At 44.9% G+C, this 17,244-nt stretch overlaps 1 protein-coding gene across 1 annotated transcript in view; it reads right to left on the bottom strand.

Moving 5' to 3' along the window:
- The window catches only part of TAPT1 (transmembrane anterior posterior transformation 1), a 65,880-nt gene extending 49,717 nt beyond the window's left edge, over positions 1–16,163 (bottom strand). Inside the window, exons 1-2 of the mRNA XM_072737737.1 lie at positions 15,404–16,163; positions 3,540–3,670 (exon numbers count right to left, since the gene is read on the bottom strand). Coding sequence (XP_072593838.1) covers positions 3,540–3,670; positions 15,404–16,148 — 876 coding nt within the window. The 5' untranslated portion in view covers positions 16,149–16,163. The remainder of the gene's footprint in view (positions 1–3,539; positions 3,671–15,403) is intronic.
- Between the last annotated feature and the right edge of the window lie 1,081 nt (positions 16,164–17,244).

Here is a 17,244-nt window from a genome sequence, read left to right as displayed (position 1 = left end):
AGAAACCTTCCCCTGGAATGCAACCTGGAGACAAGAAACCTTCCCAAATTTTTCTTGTTCTCCTAGGGCAGGGCATTCCTCAAGTTGCTGAGGTGAGGACTATGATGTATTTTAAAACATCGATATAGGGCTCACCCCACAATTAATATACAGATGAGAAAACTGAGGCAAATGGACAGAAGTAAATGACTCAAGGTCCTGCAGCTGATAAACAGTGGAATGGAGATGCAAATCCAGGCAGGCTGGCTTTAGAGCTCATGCCCTTGACCACTGCACTATCCTGGCTCTCAGTTTAGAATGCAGAGAAGTACAGTTCAGTATTCTCTGCTGTACAAAGAAAACACCAGAGCCCCCAAACGGATCACACACGGTGAGCAACAGACCTAGGACAAGAACCCAAGGGGTGTGTAGTTGCAGGCCAAAAGATATTTGTGGCAGAAAAAAAAGAAATGCTGCCTAAAGCCAACACAACACTCCAAAATTTCATCCCCTTTCATTAGAATGAGAAATTCAAATATGAAAAAAGTGCCAGCCACTAGAAATACTATTTTGAGTGTATAAACAATTTACGTGTTTTGAATGTCAAGTATAATGTGTTTTTCCACTGAGAAGATTACACAAAAATTCTGGAATTATTTTTACATTAGTAAACAAGTTCAATAAGATATACTGAATTGACGACTCTCTTAATTTGAAAGTATAAACATTAACTACATGTTTTATGGCATGTGCCACCCTTGTAGAAGCATTAATTGTCAAATTTTTCCTCCTGAAAAGGCTACATGAAAATATCATAGCATTTACCGAAAAACAAGAAAAAAAGATGAATAAGGTGTTGTTATATATATTAGAAATATTCTATACTCTATATCAGGGAAAGGTATTATATATTATGTATTACCAATAAGACAATAAATTTACCAATGTGAATGTCTAGACAGCTCCTCAACTCTTGTAATAAAAGCCTGGTGAAACCCTACTCCTACCATCAAGGCCTGGGAGACACTAGAGAGAACCTACCCCGTTATAAGGTATTTATGCCAGTGATTCAACTGAAACTGAACTCTGGGTTTTTTTTTGTCTTTTTTTTAAGATTTTATTTATTCATTCATTCATGAGAGACACACAGCGAGAGAGAGAGACACAGGCAGAGAGGGAGAAGCAGGCTTCTCACAGGGAGCCTGATGCAGGACTCAATCCCCAGACCCGGGATCACACCCTGAGCCAAAGGCAGGGATCACACCCTGAGCCCAACCACTGAGCCACCCAGGTGTCCCTGAACTCTGCTTTCCTCTACATTTCACTTACTCTGAGAAGTTAAGAAGAAATTGCTCTAAATTGAAAAATGTGACACCTTTTGTACATTTTAAGCAATAAAGCTTCTGGAGTGTTGTTCTAAGAAACTAAACCAAATTTTCCTAAATAGGCCTAAAGCCAAAGCCTCGTAATAGGAAACAGGATTAGAAAATTATTACAATTGTGCATGAGCAGTGTTAATTCAACTTTTCTGACATTACACTTCTTATATACACACAAATAAAACCAAAGTTTCATGACAAGATACTTACCTTCCTACAGGCAATGCCATTCTGATTAACTTTTCTTTAAAAAAAAGAATTCCTAACTGATTGTAACCTACCTCATGGGTTACTCATCCCATCAGTGGTCCCTTAATGCACCATGGTTTGAAATACACTCTGGTTTATAGTGAAGGCTTATCAAGACCTGTGTGCAGTTCCCCCAGAAGACAAGACTCACAATGACACACAGGAAATGCTCGCAAGTTTCTGTGAGGGATCTACCAAGAAACTGCTTGGCATGTCAGTGCTGCCCGAGAGAAGAGAAGAGGATGTGTGTACCAACCCTGACTCTGATGAGCTCACCATCACAAGGACATAGCCGCTGCTCATCATTTCTGCCACATGAGGGGTAATAAAAGGGGCCAGACATACGCTTCTTGCTTTGAAGCAATCCCCTGGGTGCGTCCGTAGTTTGGCTGTGGATTGCAGGCAAATTTCTGTGTTTTCCCCAGATAAAAAGGGGAATCCACAACTATCCAGACAGGGGACAGCAGGTGGGTAAAACCTGACTGTGGCTGGCACTGCCCTGTACAAGGACCTAGGCCCCAACCTCCCTCCAATTCCCTCTGCAGTATATCCTCATGCTTCCCAGTCTTGGCTTATCATTGGAAGGAAAAAGTGAGCTCTGAAAATAATGTGTTCAAGAAAGAAAGACATAAGAACTAATTTTATTATTATTGTTGTTATTATTATTGGCAAGCCAAAGAAACATTACCCCCCATCCCTGGCCAAAATCTTAAATAAATTCCAGGCACTGCCGCACTAAGGCAGCAGGTGCAGAGAGCGCCCCACACTTCTCCATCTCCCCTACCAGGCACCGACTCTTTCATGGAACCCGAGACTCCCTAGAAAAGCAGCCATGTAATCATACCCTAAGCACAGTTAATGATCCTGACCACAGGCAAGAACCGTCTGATTTTCATGACTGTTCTCCCTCCAGCCTGCTCTTGCTCCCACCCCTCCCTACCTTAACAAAGAACTCCCCAAAAGTTCAGCATGCAACCTGCCACCAAGAGCCCATGTGAAGCAATACTTCTCAAAGTGTCACTGGACAGCTGACTCCTTTCCCTCTACCATACCGATGCACTGACTGTCAGAAGTAAAAGACCAGCAGCCAAAACAGCTGGGTCCTCAATCCTCACTGTCCACTGCTCCTCCAGTTCTAGAACACTCTGACTGAGCTAACCAGCAAAATTCCTCTGACAGCCACTCCAACAGAAAGTGTGATTCTAAGGAAGCAAATTATTACAAGTTTTATGTGACTATAGAAGTATGAAACTGTGTTCTAGTACAGCCAAAACTGAATTATTTCTTAATTCTTCCTTTCTAGTAAGAAATCTTGGAATTGCTTAGACTTACCAGCTGCAGGAATGCAAAGGGAAAAGAGCGGCCTCCCTGTCATATCTGAGTGTCATATCTTAAGACACAACCAAGGGAATACAGCTTGCACAGATTCAGTGGCTATGCTTGTGGCTACACTCACCCTGGGATGTGAGGTTTTCTATGACAAAGATGCAATGAATCGTCTTTTTCTTTGAAGAGACTGTCATTAATGTTTTTAAATACAAGGGCTTTCTGGGAAACTGAAAACTTCAAAAGGGCTGACAATTCAGTAATTTGTCATACTGAGAAAAAAATACTGCTCTTAGCCCAAGAGAACTGATGAGAATTAAGGGGGTAGGTAGAGATTAACTCCTTGGAAAAAGTGACTTGGATGGGACACAAGTGGGAATATGGTAAGTTTAATACATAGCAAAGTTAAGAAACACATTAAAAATACAAGGTTAAAGCCTCTTCCTGTATGGGAATTCCTATTCCCAATATATTTAGTTACCTATAATCATATTACTTTCAATATTTTAAAAACTCAACTCGAGGTGTTCACAATTTATTTTTGTATAATTAACATGTCGACATAACTTTCAAAATGATGTCTGGTAAGAGAAAAAAAAATAGTACCTTTTCCAATTCTCTTGGTATTCGCATACAAGTGTATACTCTTTCTCTTCTTTCTGTATACTTGGCCTCATTATGTTCAAGGAAGTACCCTCTTGTTAGTTCAGCACTGAGGAACCTCAACAATGAAAGCTCTACAGGAAAAGAAAATGACACAAAACAAAAAGAACAGTATTTATCAAGAAACTTACATGCTAGCTGGGGCCATAGATAATACATATATAACACAAGAAGAGAATAAAACAAAGCAAACTATAATTCTGTGCCCAGAACTGAACAGCTACACACAAATGATCAGCAAAAATTATTGACAAAATTGCTACTCTGTGTGGTATAAAGAGAAAATGCCATAGGAATATAAAAGGAATGATTACTATGAGCCAGAACAGTTAGAAAAGGGTCTGCAAGAGCCCAGTCCTGGGTCTTATAAGTGATATAGGACCTGGACTGAAAGACAGAAGAGGGGTAAAAAGAGTAGAGATCAAGTATATGTAATATGAATATTATATGCTGATAGATACATATACACATATCCATACATCTACACCTATGAATGATTCCATATGCTAAGAGGGAGCCAAGTCACCTACACAGGCATTGCTCAGGTCCAAAAACCATCCTGGGTGAACTCACTGATACCAGTGCAACTTCTTCCTCTTCAATCTCAGAGAGCCTGCAAAACTATCTAAAAAATGCCAGTCCCCTAGGTGAAGGCTTACCAACAAAATAATCATACTAAGTCATACAAAGTAGAACCTCAACAAGATCTGAAAGACTTCCCTTTCCTTGGATTTATCCACCAGCTCTCTCTGTTCCTCCAGAACAAATTCACCCAGAATCATTCCATCTCAAATGAAAGTAAGGCCAAAGGAGGTTGAGTACTTTCCCCTTGGCTCTAACTGGAGTCTCTGAGATAAGAATCTAAGGTTGCGTGCACTTGCCTGACAACCCATCACCTCACTGACTTTTCTGGACCCCTAACTCACATTACCTTACTATTCTTACTACCCATGAGGCCAAGCCCTCTTCCAGAAGTCAGGACACCAAAAGTTTCCATCTGTCCTCTTTGCTCTGAGCTGGCCCTGTAGTCCTTTTACCAAATGCAGTGTTGGTGTTCCCTCCAAAAAAAATGACAAAGAGGGAAGGTGGATTTCATTTATAAGGACTGACTCAGGGAATTGCATCTTATGTGAGTGCTAGGATTTAAAGTCTGTAGATATACAGAAGAGTCTGTGGTCAAAAACACCCTTGAGAAGCCCTCAGGAAGACCCAGACGGAGACTTACTACCTCCCAGTGGGCCTAAGACAGCTTACTTCCTCCAGCACTGAACAGATGGCTAGTTCTCTGAGTACCAGGTCAAATGGCTTGTTCGTGTACCGAGGTCACAGTACAGAGAAAATACACACATGCGTGCACACATTTCTTTAAATTCCAGATTCATCATCTCTCTGGAGGGTTGGTGATACCACGAGAGAGATCTGGGGATTGAAACAGACGGAGAGAAGAGCAGACTTCCACCCACTCCTGCCGTGCACAGGGCAGGCCAAATCGTCAAATGCACTGCCAGCATCATGCTTTTGGGACGTTTACAGTTGAAGCCATGGACGCCAGAGGTGAACTGTATCATTCACATATTAATAGATGTTCAGACTAGAAGGCCTTGGTATCACCAAATCCATGCCGAGTAAAATTTTTGATCGGGAACTTTCTAATATACTGTAGGCTGGCTAGATACAGAATGTGATCTGCTGTTTGAAGCGGAGAAAAAGAGCCTTTTGAGCTGCAAAGAAAAACAGCCAAACCAGTGAAAGATAAAAATTATACTCTTGGGGCACCTGGGTGGCTGAGACCAAACCCCACATCATTGGGCTCCCTGCTCAGCGGGGAGTCTGCTTCTCCTTCTCTCCCCCTCTGCCTGTCCCCTTCCTTGTGCTGTGTCTTTCTCAAATAAAAATTTAAATATATATGCATATATATTCAGTTTTCCAATTAGAAAGCAAAGGATGTTCTGCTTAGCTGATATGTATCAATAAATGTCATAAATACTAATCCTTTCATGTAAAAACAGGCCTCTCCAAAGGCAGGAGAGATTGTACTTGCACTACCTTTCGCTGATACCAGTGAGCCCCAAAGGTCATGTCATCATTATTCCCGTCCCCTCTCCTGCCACCCTCCACTACAAGCGCTCCTCTCTCAAATGGCCCAACTTTTTGGAACTGGGTGTCTTGGGTGGCTTCTCCCCTCCACCTGACTGTAAGCGTTTGCAGGTTCAGTGTTCCCGTCACTGTGTCCTAACAAAGCACCAGTAACAGTAAAATGTCAGCCATTCTTTACGGCTGTATTCCCTGGAGTGTCTTCTTCTTTTCTCTTTTTCCTATATATATATTCTCCTTGGACAATCTAAGGTTAAAGCCATCATCTGAATCCTAAAGTCACTGTATCTGACCCCAGGAACCTGTACCTGTATTCCCAGCTGCCTTTGGGCCACTCTACCTGGAGCTCCCCCACAGCCCCACCTTTAAACCTGTAAATGGAGCTCAAGATCTTGCCCTTCAATCCACCCTTTCCTGCAGCCCTGGCTTTAGCTCGTGCACTGCCAGTGACACAGTGTATGTCAGAAACTCGATGCTACTGGCCCTCTCTCCTCACTAAGTCCCATTGATTCATTCTCTGGCACATTGATTAACTTAGCCCTCCCTCCCCCGTCTCTGTCACCTGAGTTTGGTCCTTTTCATCTCCCTACAGTTCCCACCTAAGCTTCCTGACTGATGCCCTCCTTCCATCTCTTCTCCCATCAGTCCTGGCCCTGCCAGGCAGCCAGAGCCACATGCTCACAGGCCAGCAGCAGCCCCCCTTCAGTGCTGCCACCTGTGGGCCAGGCCCTCCACCTCAGCAGTGGGGACACTGGATCCTTTACAACTTGGCCCCCTGCTAGGTTTTCAGTTGTGCCTCACACCTGCCTCCGCTGAGTCTCTTAGGTCAGAGTTCTCTAGTTACACTACTTCTCATGTCTTGCAAACAGGGCAGTCAGTTCACAAGGTCTGTTGTCCCAAGAATTCACTTCCAGTTTCCCACAGGTGAAAACGCACAGGCGCTTGCTCTGGGAAGCCATCCAGGTCTTCCAAAGGGAAAGCAGCCTTTCTCCACTGGCTTGGCACAGCGTCTATCCTCCCCTGTGCTTCCCTCCACCCATACCATACTAGGTTTTGGGGCTGGTTTTGTCCTTTACTTGGCATAGTTGGGGTACAGCACGTCACAGGTGTTCAACAAATACTTGCTGAAAGACTATGAGAGGAGAAGGAGGGAGAAAAAAAAAAACACAAGAAGGAGTGTGGCAGAGAGAGAACAAAAACAGAATCAGAAATCAGAAGTGGCAAAAGCAGAGAACACCAGATTCTTGAGAAAACAGCCTGTGACTGAGACAGAATTTTCTGAGACGGGAGAGTGAGAGGGGAAAGAATGACAAGCTCTGGCACCTCACTGGATGCAGCAGCCACTGAAGATAAGGAGTGTCTATGTCGTGTATATGTGTGTCTAAGTGAATGTAAAGTAACCTAACACGTATCTGAACCTCTGCCCTAAAAGGACAGGGTGCCATGGTGGCAGGCACAGCCATGGAGTGCCCTGGGGTATGGGACAAGGATGCTTGCATTATTCACAGTAAGGGAAGGGAGGGAAGCTGGCCAGCCTGCTAGTATGTCAGCTGTGTAAGGAAATACAGAAACAGGTTATTACAGAATTTTACATTTAAAACAGCAAATTAAATCAAAAGAAACAGCTCTACCTTATGTACTTAGAAAATTATCCTCCACAGTGGCGTCTTCCCTGATGACGCAGTTGACCGAGTTTTACCATAATAAGAGTTTTGTTATGATCCACAAGAAAAGCAGGGATTAGCGATCAGAAGGGGCTTCTGGCATCCTCTCTATCACTCATGAGTCCTGTGACCCTGCTCAAGTCATAAAGTTCAATTTCACAGAACAGAAAACTAAGGCTTGGAGCAGTTTTAGAACCTGCCTGCCATCCACACAGGATGGCCAAAGGTCTGAGAGGATTTGATGAAAGCACATGACAAGTGCAGAGCATGACACAAGGTCTTGAACTCTTTACTAGTAATTTCACAGGACCTGACATATTACCCAATTCTGGTCTGGTGGTTCCCTAATGTTTACTGGTGCTGCTTCTGCAATTCTGTTTTCATGGATAAAAGGTATGTTGCAAATGAGTATATTTAACAAACTAACCTAGTAACTAACTTTCTATAAACAAGTCACACAGCATATACCTACAAAAGTGTCTTAACTATATTATAAATTGAAGTGACATGTCAGGATTCTACTTCTAGAAATTCAAGAATCTTAGTCATAAACACCAATTTAAATTCCACAATGGAATAATTTAAAGTATGTACTTAAAAAAATCAAAATGATAAAAACATGTTTTTACTGCACAGCTCTCATAACTATGAGGCATATTCTTCTGTTACATCCAGTTTGCAGATGAAGAAACCAAGGGATAGGGAGGTTAAGGAGGTCTCCAGGGTCATAAAGCAAGAAAGTGGTCAAGCCAGAATTCAAAATCAGGCATTCTATTCTCAAAGCATGTGCTTTTTGGCACAAGATTATTATTTTTTTTAATTTAAATTCAATTTAGTTAACATATATGTATTTTTAGTTTCTGGGGTAGAATTTAGTGATTCATCAGTTGTATATAACACCCTATACTCATTACATCAAGTGCCCTCCTTAATGCCTATCACCAGTTACCCCATCTCCCATCTCCTCCCCTCCAGCAACCCTCAGTTTGTTTCCTAGAGTTAAGAGTCTCTTATGGTTTGCCTCTCCCTCTGTTTTCATCTTATTTTTCCTTCCCTTCCCCTATGTTCATCTGTTTTGTTTCTTAAATTCTACATATGAGTGAAATCATATGGTATTTCTCTTCCTCTGACTTATTTCTCTTAGAATAATACCCTCTAGTTCCATCCACATTGTTGCAAATGGCAAAATTTCATTCTTTTTTATTGCTGAGCAATACACACACACACACACACACACACACACCACATCTTCTTTATCCATTCATCTGTTGATGGAAATCTGGGCTCTTTCCATACTTTGGGTAATGTGGACATTGCTGCTATGAACATGGGGTGCAGGTGGTACTAGATTATTTTGCCTATCATTGTCTTAAGTAATTTTTGTAGACAGGCCACTGTGTACTTTCTAGAAAACTGGGACCACCACTCCTGTCCTCTTCTTTCTCTGTGTTTCATATACAGCACCCTGGGTTTACTTCTATGAAGTTACACTGTTAACTAGTTGGCTCCCTTACCAGCTCATGAGCTGTCTGAAAGCAGGCACCACGAATCCTGATCTTCCCAATGTCCAGCCCCCAGTGAGTTCTGAGTCTGGGGGAAGTGCCTGCATACAATTAACACCATTACTGATGGGCTAGGGAATGGTTTGTAAAGATACATTAAAGCAATACTGACAAAAGAACCAAGCTTCATGGGGTGAACTATTTTGGAAGCTTCATCTTACCTTCTTCTCTCCCACTCCTAGAAAACTTGTCCTGCTTAAGGGATTAGGATCCTCCCACTTTACGCCAAGAGGCAGTTTACAAAGGTCTAGCACCCAGTATTTCATAAAATTCTCACAACAATTCTGAGCGCTAAGGAGAGCAGATAATGTGTTTATGTTTTACAAATGAAAAAAACTGAGGATCCTGGAGGTTAAGACACTTGTCTAAAGTCACTGAAAGGCTGAGATGTAAATTGGGAATAGGATCTGGATCTCTGACCAGGATGTCAGAGTGCTTTCTCCTCTATGCCATAATTAGCATCCATCTATGGACAATCACACAAGAGAAGATAACCTAGCCCTAACCTGGCTTCAACCAGCCAGAAAGAGCCCTTTGATCTTTATCAAAAGAGAAGGGGCTTACTTTTCCCTGCAGCCTGAGCTAGTAAGTTAGCCTTGCTGCTCGGTCGGCTGCACCCACCTTCCCTAGCCATAGATATACTTTGTAGGATGCTACTTAATCTTCTGCTCCGAAGTGGTTCAGCTTTTGTTCTTGTTATTTCAAACACTGTTCTCTAGCATTCTACAGATTTGCCTGAACTCACTTGTCCTGTGATACTGGGTATAGCTGCCTAGCTAATTATCTAAGAAGACTGTTATTCCTTCAACTTGCAGGTACCACCCCTCAAGAATCCTGCTAAGTCCACCATAACTTCCTCCATACTGTGGTGCCATGTTATTCCTTCTCAGCAAAAGTCACTCTCATTTGTTATGCCAAACATCTGTTTTTATATTTTAAGAAGTTATTTTCCAAAATAAAAATAACCCAAATGTTTATTTTCCAAACACTGACTTAACTTTTTAGATTCAACCAATTTTAGTTCATTTATCTAGCTCTCACAAAGAAGAAACGTCAGCACGTCTTTTTAAAATATTTATTTATAATATAAACAAGTGCTTCTACATTAGAAGAACTAAGCTTTGCCACCCAATCATAAGTCCAAATCAGTTCCTCCAGAGTATTTTTAATCAACATTCATCTTTTACTGCAGAAATGCTCTGTGTTCTGGTATCTTAAATTGAGCAAAAGCATAGTATAAGTTGCTTCTTCCTCATCCCTAAAAGAAGATTATGTTTAATTATCTTCTGGGATAGTTCATTTTAGAAATAAGAACCCAGGAAACAGAAGTATTAATTAAACATAATGCATAATCATAAATATATTTAAATGGTAAGTAATATGTCTAAATATATTTTCCTTAAAATAGCACTGACCATCAAAAAACTGGAAAGTAATACTGGTTGTTAAGAAAATATTATAGGGCATCCCTGGTGGCGCAGCAGTATGGCGCCACCTGTAGCCCAGGGCGTGATCCTAGAGACCTGGGATCGAGTCCCACATCGGGCTGGCTCCCTGCATTGAGCCTGCTTCTCCCTCTGCCTGTGTCTCTGCTTCTCTCTCTGTCTCTCTCTCTGTGTTGTTCATGAATAAATAAATAAAATCTTTTTAAAAAAATTTTTTAAAGGAAATATTATAAAACATGCAAATCTCCATAGTGTTAAATAATGTAAAATAGTAATAAACCTTACTAAGGTTATATGAAAATGTTACACGTAAGTTTGTTACACAAACACAGAGGTATGCCCTTGTACAAGGCGAATTCAAAATCAATACATCAGTGATTCTGTCTTCCTAAGTTAAATAAAAGTAAAGGTACCCTTCCAAGTTTTTAAGATCCTGAAACTGCTCACAAATAGTCTCATTTAGGGAAGAAAAGAATAGGTAGGATATTCATAAACTTATACATTTATATGGAAAAAGGGACACAAACAGCAGCGACTTTTTCAAAGGTCACAAGGTCACAGGGCTAAGGACTAAAAATGGGATCAGAATGTCACTAATTTGACAGTCAATGCTCAGTCTTTCCAAAGACCTGATTCATGCAAGCATTCCTCAAACTGGGCCACAAATGAGCAGCCAGGGCTGAATTGTGAAGGGTAAACTAGGATGGAGTTACACATTTTAAAAAGCCAGGATACTGGGATCCCTGGGTGGCGCAGCGGTTTGGCGCCTGCCCTTGGCCCAGGGAGCGATCCTGGAGACCCGGGATCGAATCCCACATCGGGCTCCCTGTGCATGGAGCCTGCTTCTCCCTCTGCCTGTGTCTTGCCTCTCTCTCTCTCTGTGACTATCATAAATAAATAAAATTAAAAATAAAAATAAAAATAAAAAATAAATAAAAAGCCAGGATACTGAACTGACCAAAATGAATAACTTTTCATTGCTCAATTTACACGTACTAGTTTAATAAAGTGAGAGTTTTAAAAAAGCAGAGCAACAGTGTGTCAGAGAGAAGCTAATTTTACTTAACCTATCTCAGGGTTGTGGTTACTCCAAGTAACTTCCCAGTTTTACAGTTATCATTACTTCCCTTTGTGAGAAATGGACTAGAATACAATTTCAGAATAACAACCTTTAATATCCATCCTTAGAATAAGTTTGGGGTCATGGGGATAACCATGTAACACGTTCTATGGAGGAGAAGGATCAATAAATGAAATGGTATTTTAGTTAAAATAAATTAATTGTAATAAGAATTTAAATTTTCAATTTACAAATAATAGGGCATAGAGAATTTGACCAGTTAAAACCTTTGTCCCACGTGAAGTCTTTTGTGGGAACTGTGAAAAGGAGCTCAGTTGGGCTTTTTAGGGTTTAGGCTTTCTTCCCGCCTCTGCTCATTCCCTCATGGAGGTAAAGCAAGAGGACTAAAATGGGTAAAGAAAGAGAAAAGCAGCAAAAGAGACGGAAAACAAGCATTAAGCTCTAGATGTGGAGAGTCACCATTGAAACAAAAGGAAAAACATGGGCCCCACAGCACTATTGAAGTGAGATGGGATACTATCCACCCTAACCTTACTTTAAGCTCTTCTGTTTTACAAGCAACACCTCACCCTATGCATATTCTTACACCTGCATCATATAGGTATTGTTTCATCCTCACCAGTAGGTACAAGGCTTAATTTACACCAATTCTTCCACTGATAAGTCTCCATGGGCACTAGAGCCAACTCAGGTACTTCAGATACTGAACTATTTAGTAGTGGAGCCATGAAACAGAGCCAAAAGAATTAGGCAAGCAGTCTAAGCAAACACACAGTCTAAAAGCAACTTGACAACCAAACCAAGCCAAGAATAGATTGCCTAATTCTTAGTCCAAAGTTGACTTGCTGGGCCTAGGTTCCTGAATGGGAACATGGTAATACAGAAATTCTCCCCTTTAGGACTTTTACAGATGAGTAAGTTGAGGAATAATACAAAACTATGGTAATAGGTACTTATTATCTGAGCTTATGTCAAAAAAGGATAATAGAAGTTGGCAGTACTTTTAAGAGTAGGGACAAAAGAAAAAAGAGATGAATCTGTAGCTTTGCATTATACCGAGTCCAAGAACAGTGCCACATAAGGGCAATGGTGGAACAAATGTTCTGAGAGAGAAAGAGAATAGGTATGGTGAGTAGAATATCCATTTCCCACTATATTAAGTGATAAGCCCTAGCTAGCATCAGAGAAATTTCAATCCACTGCCAGGCTACCTGTAAGTCAAAGACAGAGTTCAGAGAATCAATGATTCAGAGTTTGAAATGAGAAACAAAATGAAAGCTTATGCCTGATGCAGAAGCGTGTATATGTAACAATGTAATGCAACATGTATATGTAACTGCCCATACACAAATAGATATCAAGTATATTTTCTAAACATAAAAATGGACAAAGATAGATCTAAAGCAAAGATTTAACCTCAAGTACTATGTCTTGAATTATTTTACTTAGGGAGGGTGTTGATAAGCATCTAGTCTGTATGTTCATTCACGAAATCCTACGTTGTTGGGAAAGGCCAACAAACATTTAAAAGACTCTTAAATTCCTTGGGAGATTTAACAAAGAGAATTTTGGAGCTAACTGATGGTTAGGCCACTGGGACACTAAGATTATGACTTTCAAAGGGAAAAACAAAGGTTGCCCTAAATTGGAGAGGAGGACTAGAGTATCAGAGGCAGTGCGAGAATAAAAAGAGTAGACAAGTATGTGTGGTGAAGATGGTAGCTATACTTGTGAGCACAGAAAAACCTACAGGGATGTTGAATCACTCTGCTGTACACCTGAAACTAATGCAACATTGTGTGTCAACTATACTAAAAAAAAAAAAAAAAAAAAAAAAGAAAAAATTAATGGACAAGTAACACCTTAGGTATAAGGACAGAGGCTTGGAAGACATTTGATTCAGGGAGAAATGCTTCCCACATGACACTAGGTGGTGCACTCAAAGGCCCTCTGACCAGGACAGCCCCTAGGGAACAGTTTTCTCAACTCTGCACTAGAGAGGAGGGAAAGGTTACATACAGAGCAGTAGAAAGGGGCGATGCCAAAACAGCAAGGTGAAGCCAAGCCGCTTAGCCTAGGTGTTTAAGAACGGCTGAAAGAATTCTAATCTCCTGGGTGTGCCTGCAACCAATGCGGCATCAGAGTCCATGCTAGCAGGGGCAAGAGCTGTGTGACTAGCAGAGCAGAGACAGACACTTGGGGGAAAGAATTAGAGGCCTCCATGGAAATAACACTGGCTTATAACCCCCAGCCGAAATAGTCCTGGGATTCTTAGACCTAAGTCTTGATCTTGGACAGTTGCCACTGTCATCCCTCCTCAAACAAAACTGATGGAATTAGGGAAACCATGAGGGCTATCCCAACAACTAGCGCTGGAAGTGTCTCCCAGATAAAGACTTTCTGCAATTATGGGTTAAAAGTCCAATTTTCAACAATGTTAACTATACCACGCTCGGAAATTCATGTTGATGAAGAATGCGAGTGTGAAGTCTCAGGAAGCCCCTGGTACCAGGTATTCAGACCCGGCTCGGGAAGGGCCAGGGAAGGGCTGTTAGGGGTTACTCCAAAAGTCTAACATCTGTGCTCATCAAAAGACTCTTGACAACTTCATTTTCTATGCATGCAAACAACAAAAATGGCTTTTGTAATATTGGCTTGCCTGAAAACCCAGAAATATGTTAAAGACGTTGTTGTGAAACCTGGCCACTCTTGTTTCCATTTGCATCAGAGAGTCTTTAAGATTGAAGTCTAAGTCAGTAAACAAACAGCTGAGAGATTTAATACTCTTACTTAGTTCCTGCCCGTTGAGAAAGTAAATACTCTTGAAAGCAAGTATTTAACGGACAACTAAACCAAACAGAATTGAGAATTTTTTTTATGTGGTTAATAGGAAAAGATGGAACAAGGCGGTCTGTACTATTTCAAAGACCCAGACCTCTTCAAAATCTATCCTGCGCCTAGTTCTGAAAACTGACAAATTAAACAAGGATCTCACCTGATCAACCTTCTGGGATCTGAGCGCTCCTATATTTTCAATACCCAAGTACAATCAATGATGCAGTCAGCTTCGGGACTTAACATTCATTTGCAGGAACTGATGGCAATAAGGGCTAATGGAGCCTCGACTGCCCACCAGAAGCAAAAAATTTTTTTTTTTTCTGGAAGAAATTTAATGGCTCAGCGGCTGTTTTAAAACTTAAGAGTCATGTAAAAAACGTAAATGTTGTGATCACTCTACTCAACGAAACATGTATCTCAGAATCCCATTTTAAGCCTAACACGCAACTATAACATGAAATACAAATGCAACCTAAACTAAAAAACAAAGCAAACAAACAAAAAAAAAAATCAGAATCCCACTGCTTACAAAATACTATTCTAACAACATGCTTAAAAGGGGTCGTCGAGAAAAGGATTTACAAAGGCGTCTTTTCCCTATACGGCCAACTTTTTTTTTTTTTTTAAAGAGGCTTAAGTTTCGGTTTAGGAAAAGTTCACAGGTAAGTAACAATTTGAAGAGAGCTTACGGTATTTCCGTTCTGGGCAAAAGTACTGAAGTTCGCGGTCATCACCGCGCCGCCAGCTGCCGGCTGGGAGCACGTATTTGCAGGGCGAGGTAACAGGTTTCTACGGCTCAAGTTCGCTTAAGATACACAACGAGAGAGTCACCTTGGCACGGGAAGCGGGAACGGAGCAGCCGGGAGCGTCTCGCCTCGGGGCCTCGGGGCTCCGGGGCTCCGGGGCTCCCGGGCGGCGGGCGCCAGCGTGGGCGCGCCCCGGGGTCTCCCTGCAGAGCCGCGTCCGGAGCCGCCGGTGCCGCGCGCCGCCCCCGCCCGACGGGCTGTCAGCGGCCGCCGACCCCGCGCCCCGGGCCGCCCCGGGGGCAGCTGCGGCCGCGGCGATGCCCCCCGCCGCCCGCGGCGCGGCCTAGCGCCTCCGCCCGCCCGCCCGCCCGCCTCACCTGCGCGGCTGCGGCGCCGCTCCCGCCGCCGGTCGCTCTCGTAGAAGCCCAGCGTCTCCGTGAGCTGGGGCGCCGGCGAGGGCCCGTGGCCGCCGCCGCCGCCGCCTCCCGGCTGCTCCGCCTCGCCGCGGCCGTCCGCGCCGCCACCGCCGCCTTCTCCCGGGGCGGCCGCATCGCCGACGCCCGCCATGTTCCGAGCACAACAAACTGTCGCCGCCGCCTCCCTCCAGCCTCCCGCCCGGCCTCCGCCTCCGGCCGGCCCCCTCCCGGCCTCGCCCCGCCCCTCGCCGGAGCCCGGGCCGCCGCCGCCGCCGCCGCCGCCGCCATCCGCGGCTCGCCGGCCGGCGCGCGCTATTGGCGTCAGCGGCGCGTGGGAGGCCGCCGCCACGGCCGCCGCCATCTTCTTCCGGCCCTCGGCGTGGCGCGCGGGGGCTTCCCGCGGCGCGGCGGGCTCGGCCGCCCGGGACCCCGCGCTCGGCTCCATGTCGCCGGGCCGCGCGGCCGGGGAGAGCGGCCGCCTCCGGGACTCGGGTCGGAGGCTCGGCGGCGGCGGCGGCGGCGGGGCGGCGGAGGGGCCCCGGGGCGGCGCTCGCTGCGGCCGCTGCCCGCCGTCTGCGAGGTGCGCGGCCGCCCGCGCGGGGCCCTTTTTGCAGCCCGGGTGCCCGGAGTGCGCCGGCGCCGCCCGCCCCGTCCTGGCACCCCCCGCCAGCCCCGGCTCCTCCGGCGGCCGCCGTTGGGGCTCCATCTCTTCTGCATATTTATGGTCGCCCGTCACATTTCCCTAGCCTCTGGGCTCCGGTTGACTGTCCGAAACCCTCGGCAGGGCGGGGCGGGGGGGGCTCGGGGACGCTGCCCTGCAGGGGGGGGGGGGCGCGGGGGAAGCCCGAGGAGCGGGTGTGGTGCGCCGCCAGCGCCCGCGGGCGCCCTGGACCTTTCCTCGGGATTAGGGCTGGGGTCCGGCTCCATCGCCTGGGCGGCCGCTTTCCCTGCACCGACCCTCGCGGCTCCGGCCTGAGGCCGCGCGCCCGCCGCAGGGATGGTGCCGGCGAGGATGCTCCAGGGGAGGGCCCGGGGGGGGGGGGGGGGCTCTGCGCCTGCCCCCCACGTGGTTGCCGCGTGCTCCGCTTAGGACGACCGTGGCCGGCCGATCTGCCAACTTCAGGACCTTCCTGCGCCTGTTGCCCTTTTGATTATTAGCAAGCGTGAAGTTGTAGTTCTTCCCCCAGCAGTAAGCTCTCTGCAGTCGTCCTAGACCCAAAGCGGACGCCAGATGTAAACGGGTAGGAATAGAGCAAAGCTGGGCTCCTGTTGATGCTTCAGAGAACCTTGAGGGTTCCGGGGCCACTGGTTAGTGACCAAAGGAGTTCGCGAGTTTGCAGACCCAGCAGATTTAACGGCGGGTAGGTGGGGGCGGTGTGCCCAGAGCAGCCACCTGCCAGTGTGACGGCAAGGGAGAGCCCTAATGGGGGACCAGGATGGACGGGAAAGGCCCCGAAGCCGGGACCTGACCCCCACCCGCCCTGGAAAAAAGGGGAACCAAGCTCTGGAACGTCCTTGGGCTCCTTCATAAAACAGAAGAGTTCACAGGAGTACAGTTCTGAACCTTAGGGTGACCGTCCTCCCTGTGATGTTGCTGTGTTACACTTGGTCAAAACCGAGCCTTAATCAAAAACAAGTGCTCAGGACAAATCTTCACAATCATTTTGGAAATCAAAGGCCCTGAAAGCTTTACGGCGTTTAAGATACAGCTCGAATTCTATGATCTTTCATAGTTTAACACCATCCTCATTCCGTGGTTTACCGATGTCAAGAAGGAAGTAGACTGTTGTTTCTTGTTTATG

This window comes from Vulpes vulpes, chromosome 14 (assembly GCF_048418805.1).
Source record: "Vulpes vulpes isolate BD-2025 chromosome 14, VulVul3, whole genome shotgun sequence".
Classification (NCBI taxonomy): Eukaryota; Metazoa; Chordata; class Mammalia; order Carnivora; family Canidae; genus Vulpes; species Vulpes vulpes.
The sequence above is the reverse complement of the archived record's forward strand: the minus strand, read 5'-3'. Positions and strand labels throughout refer to the sequence as shown.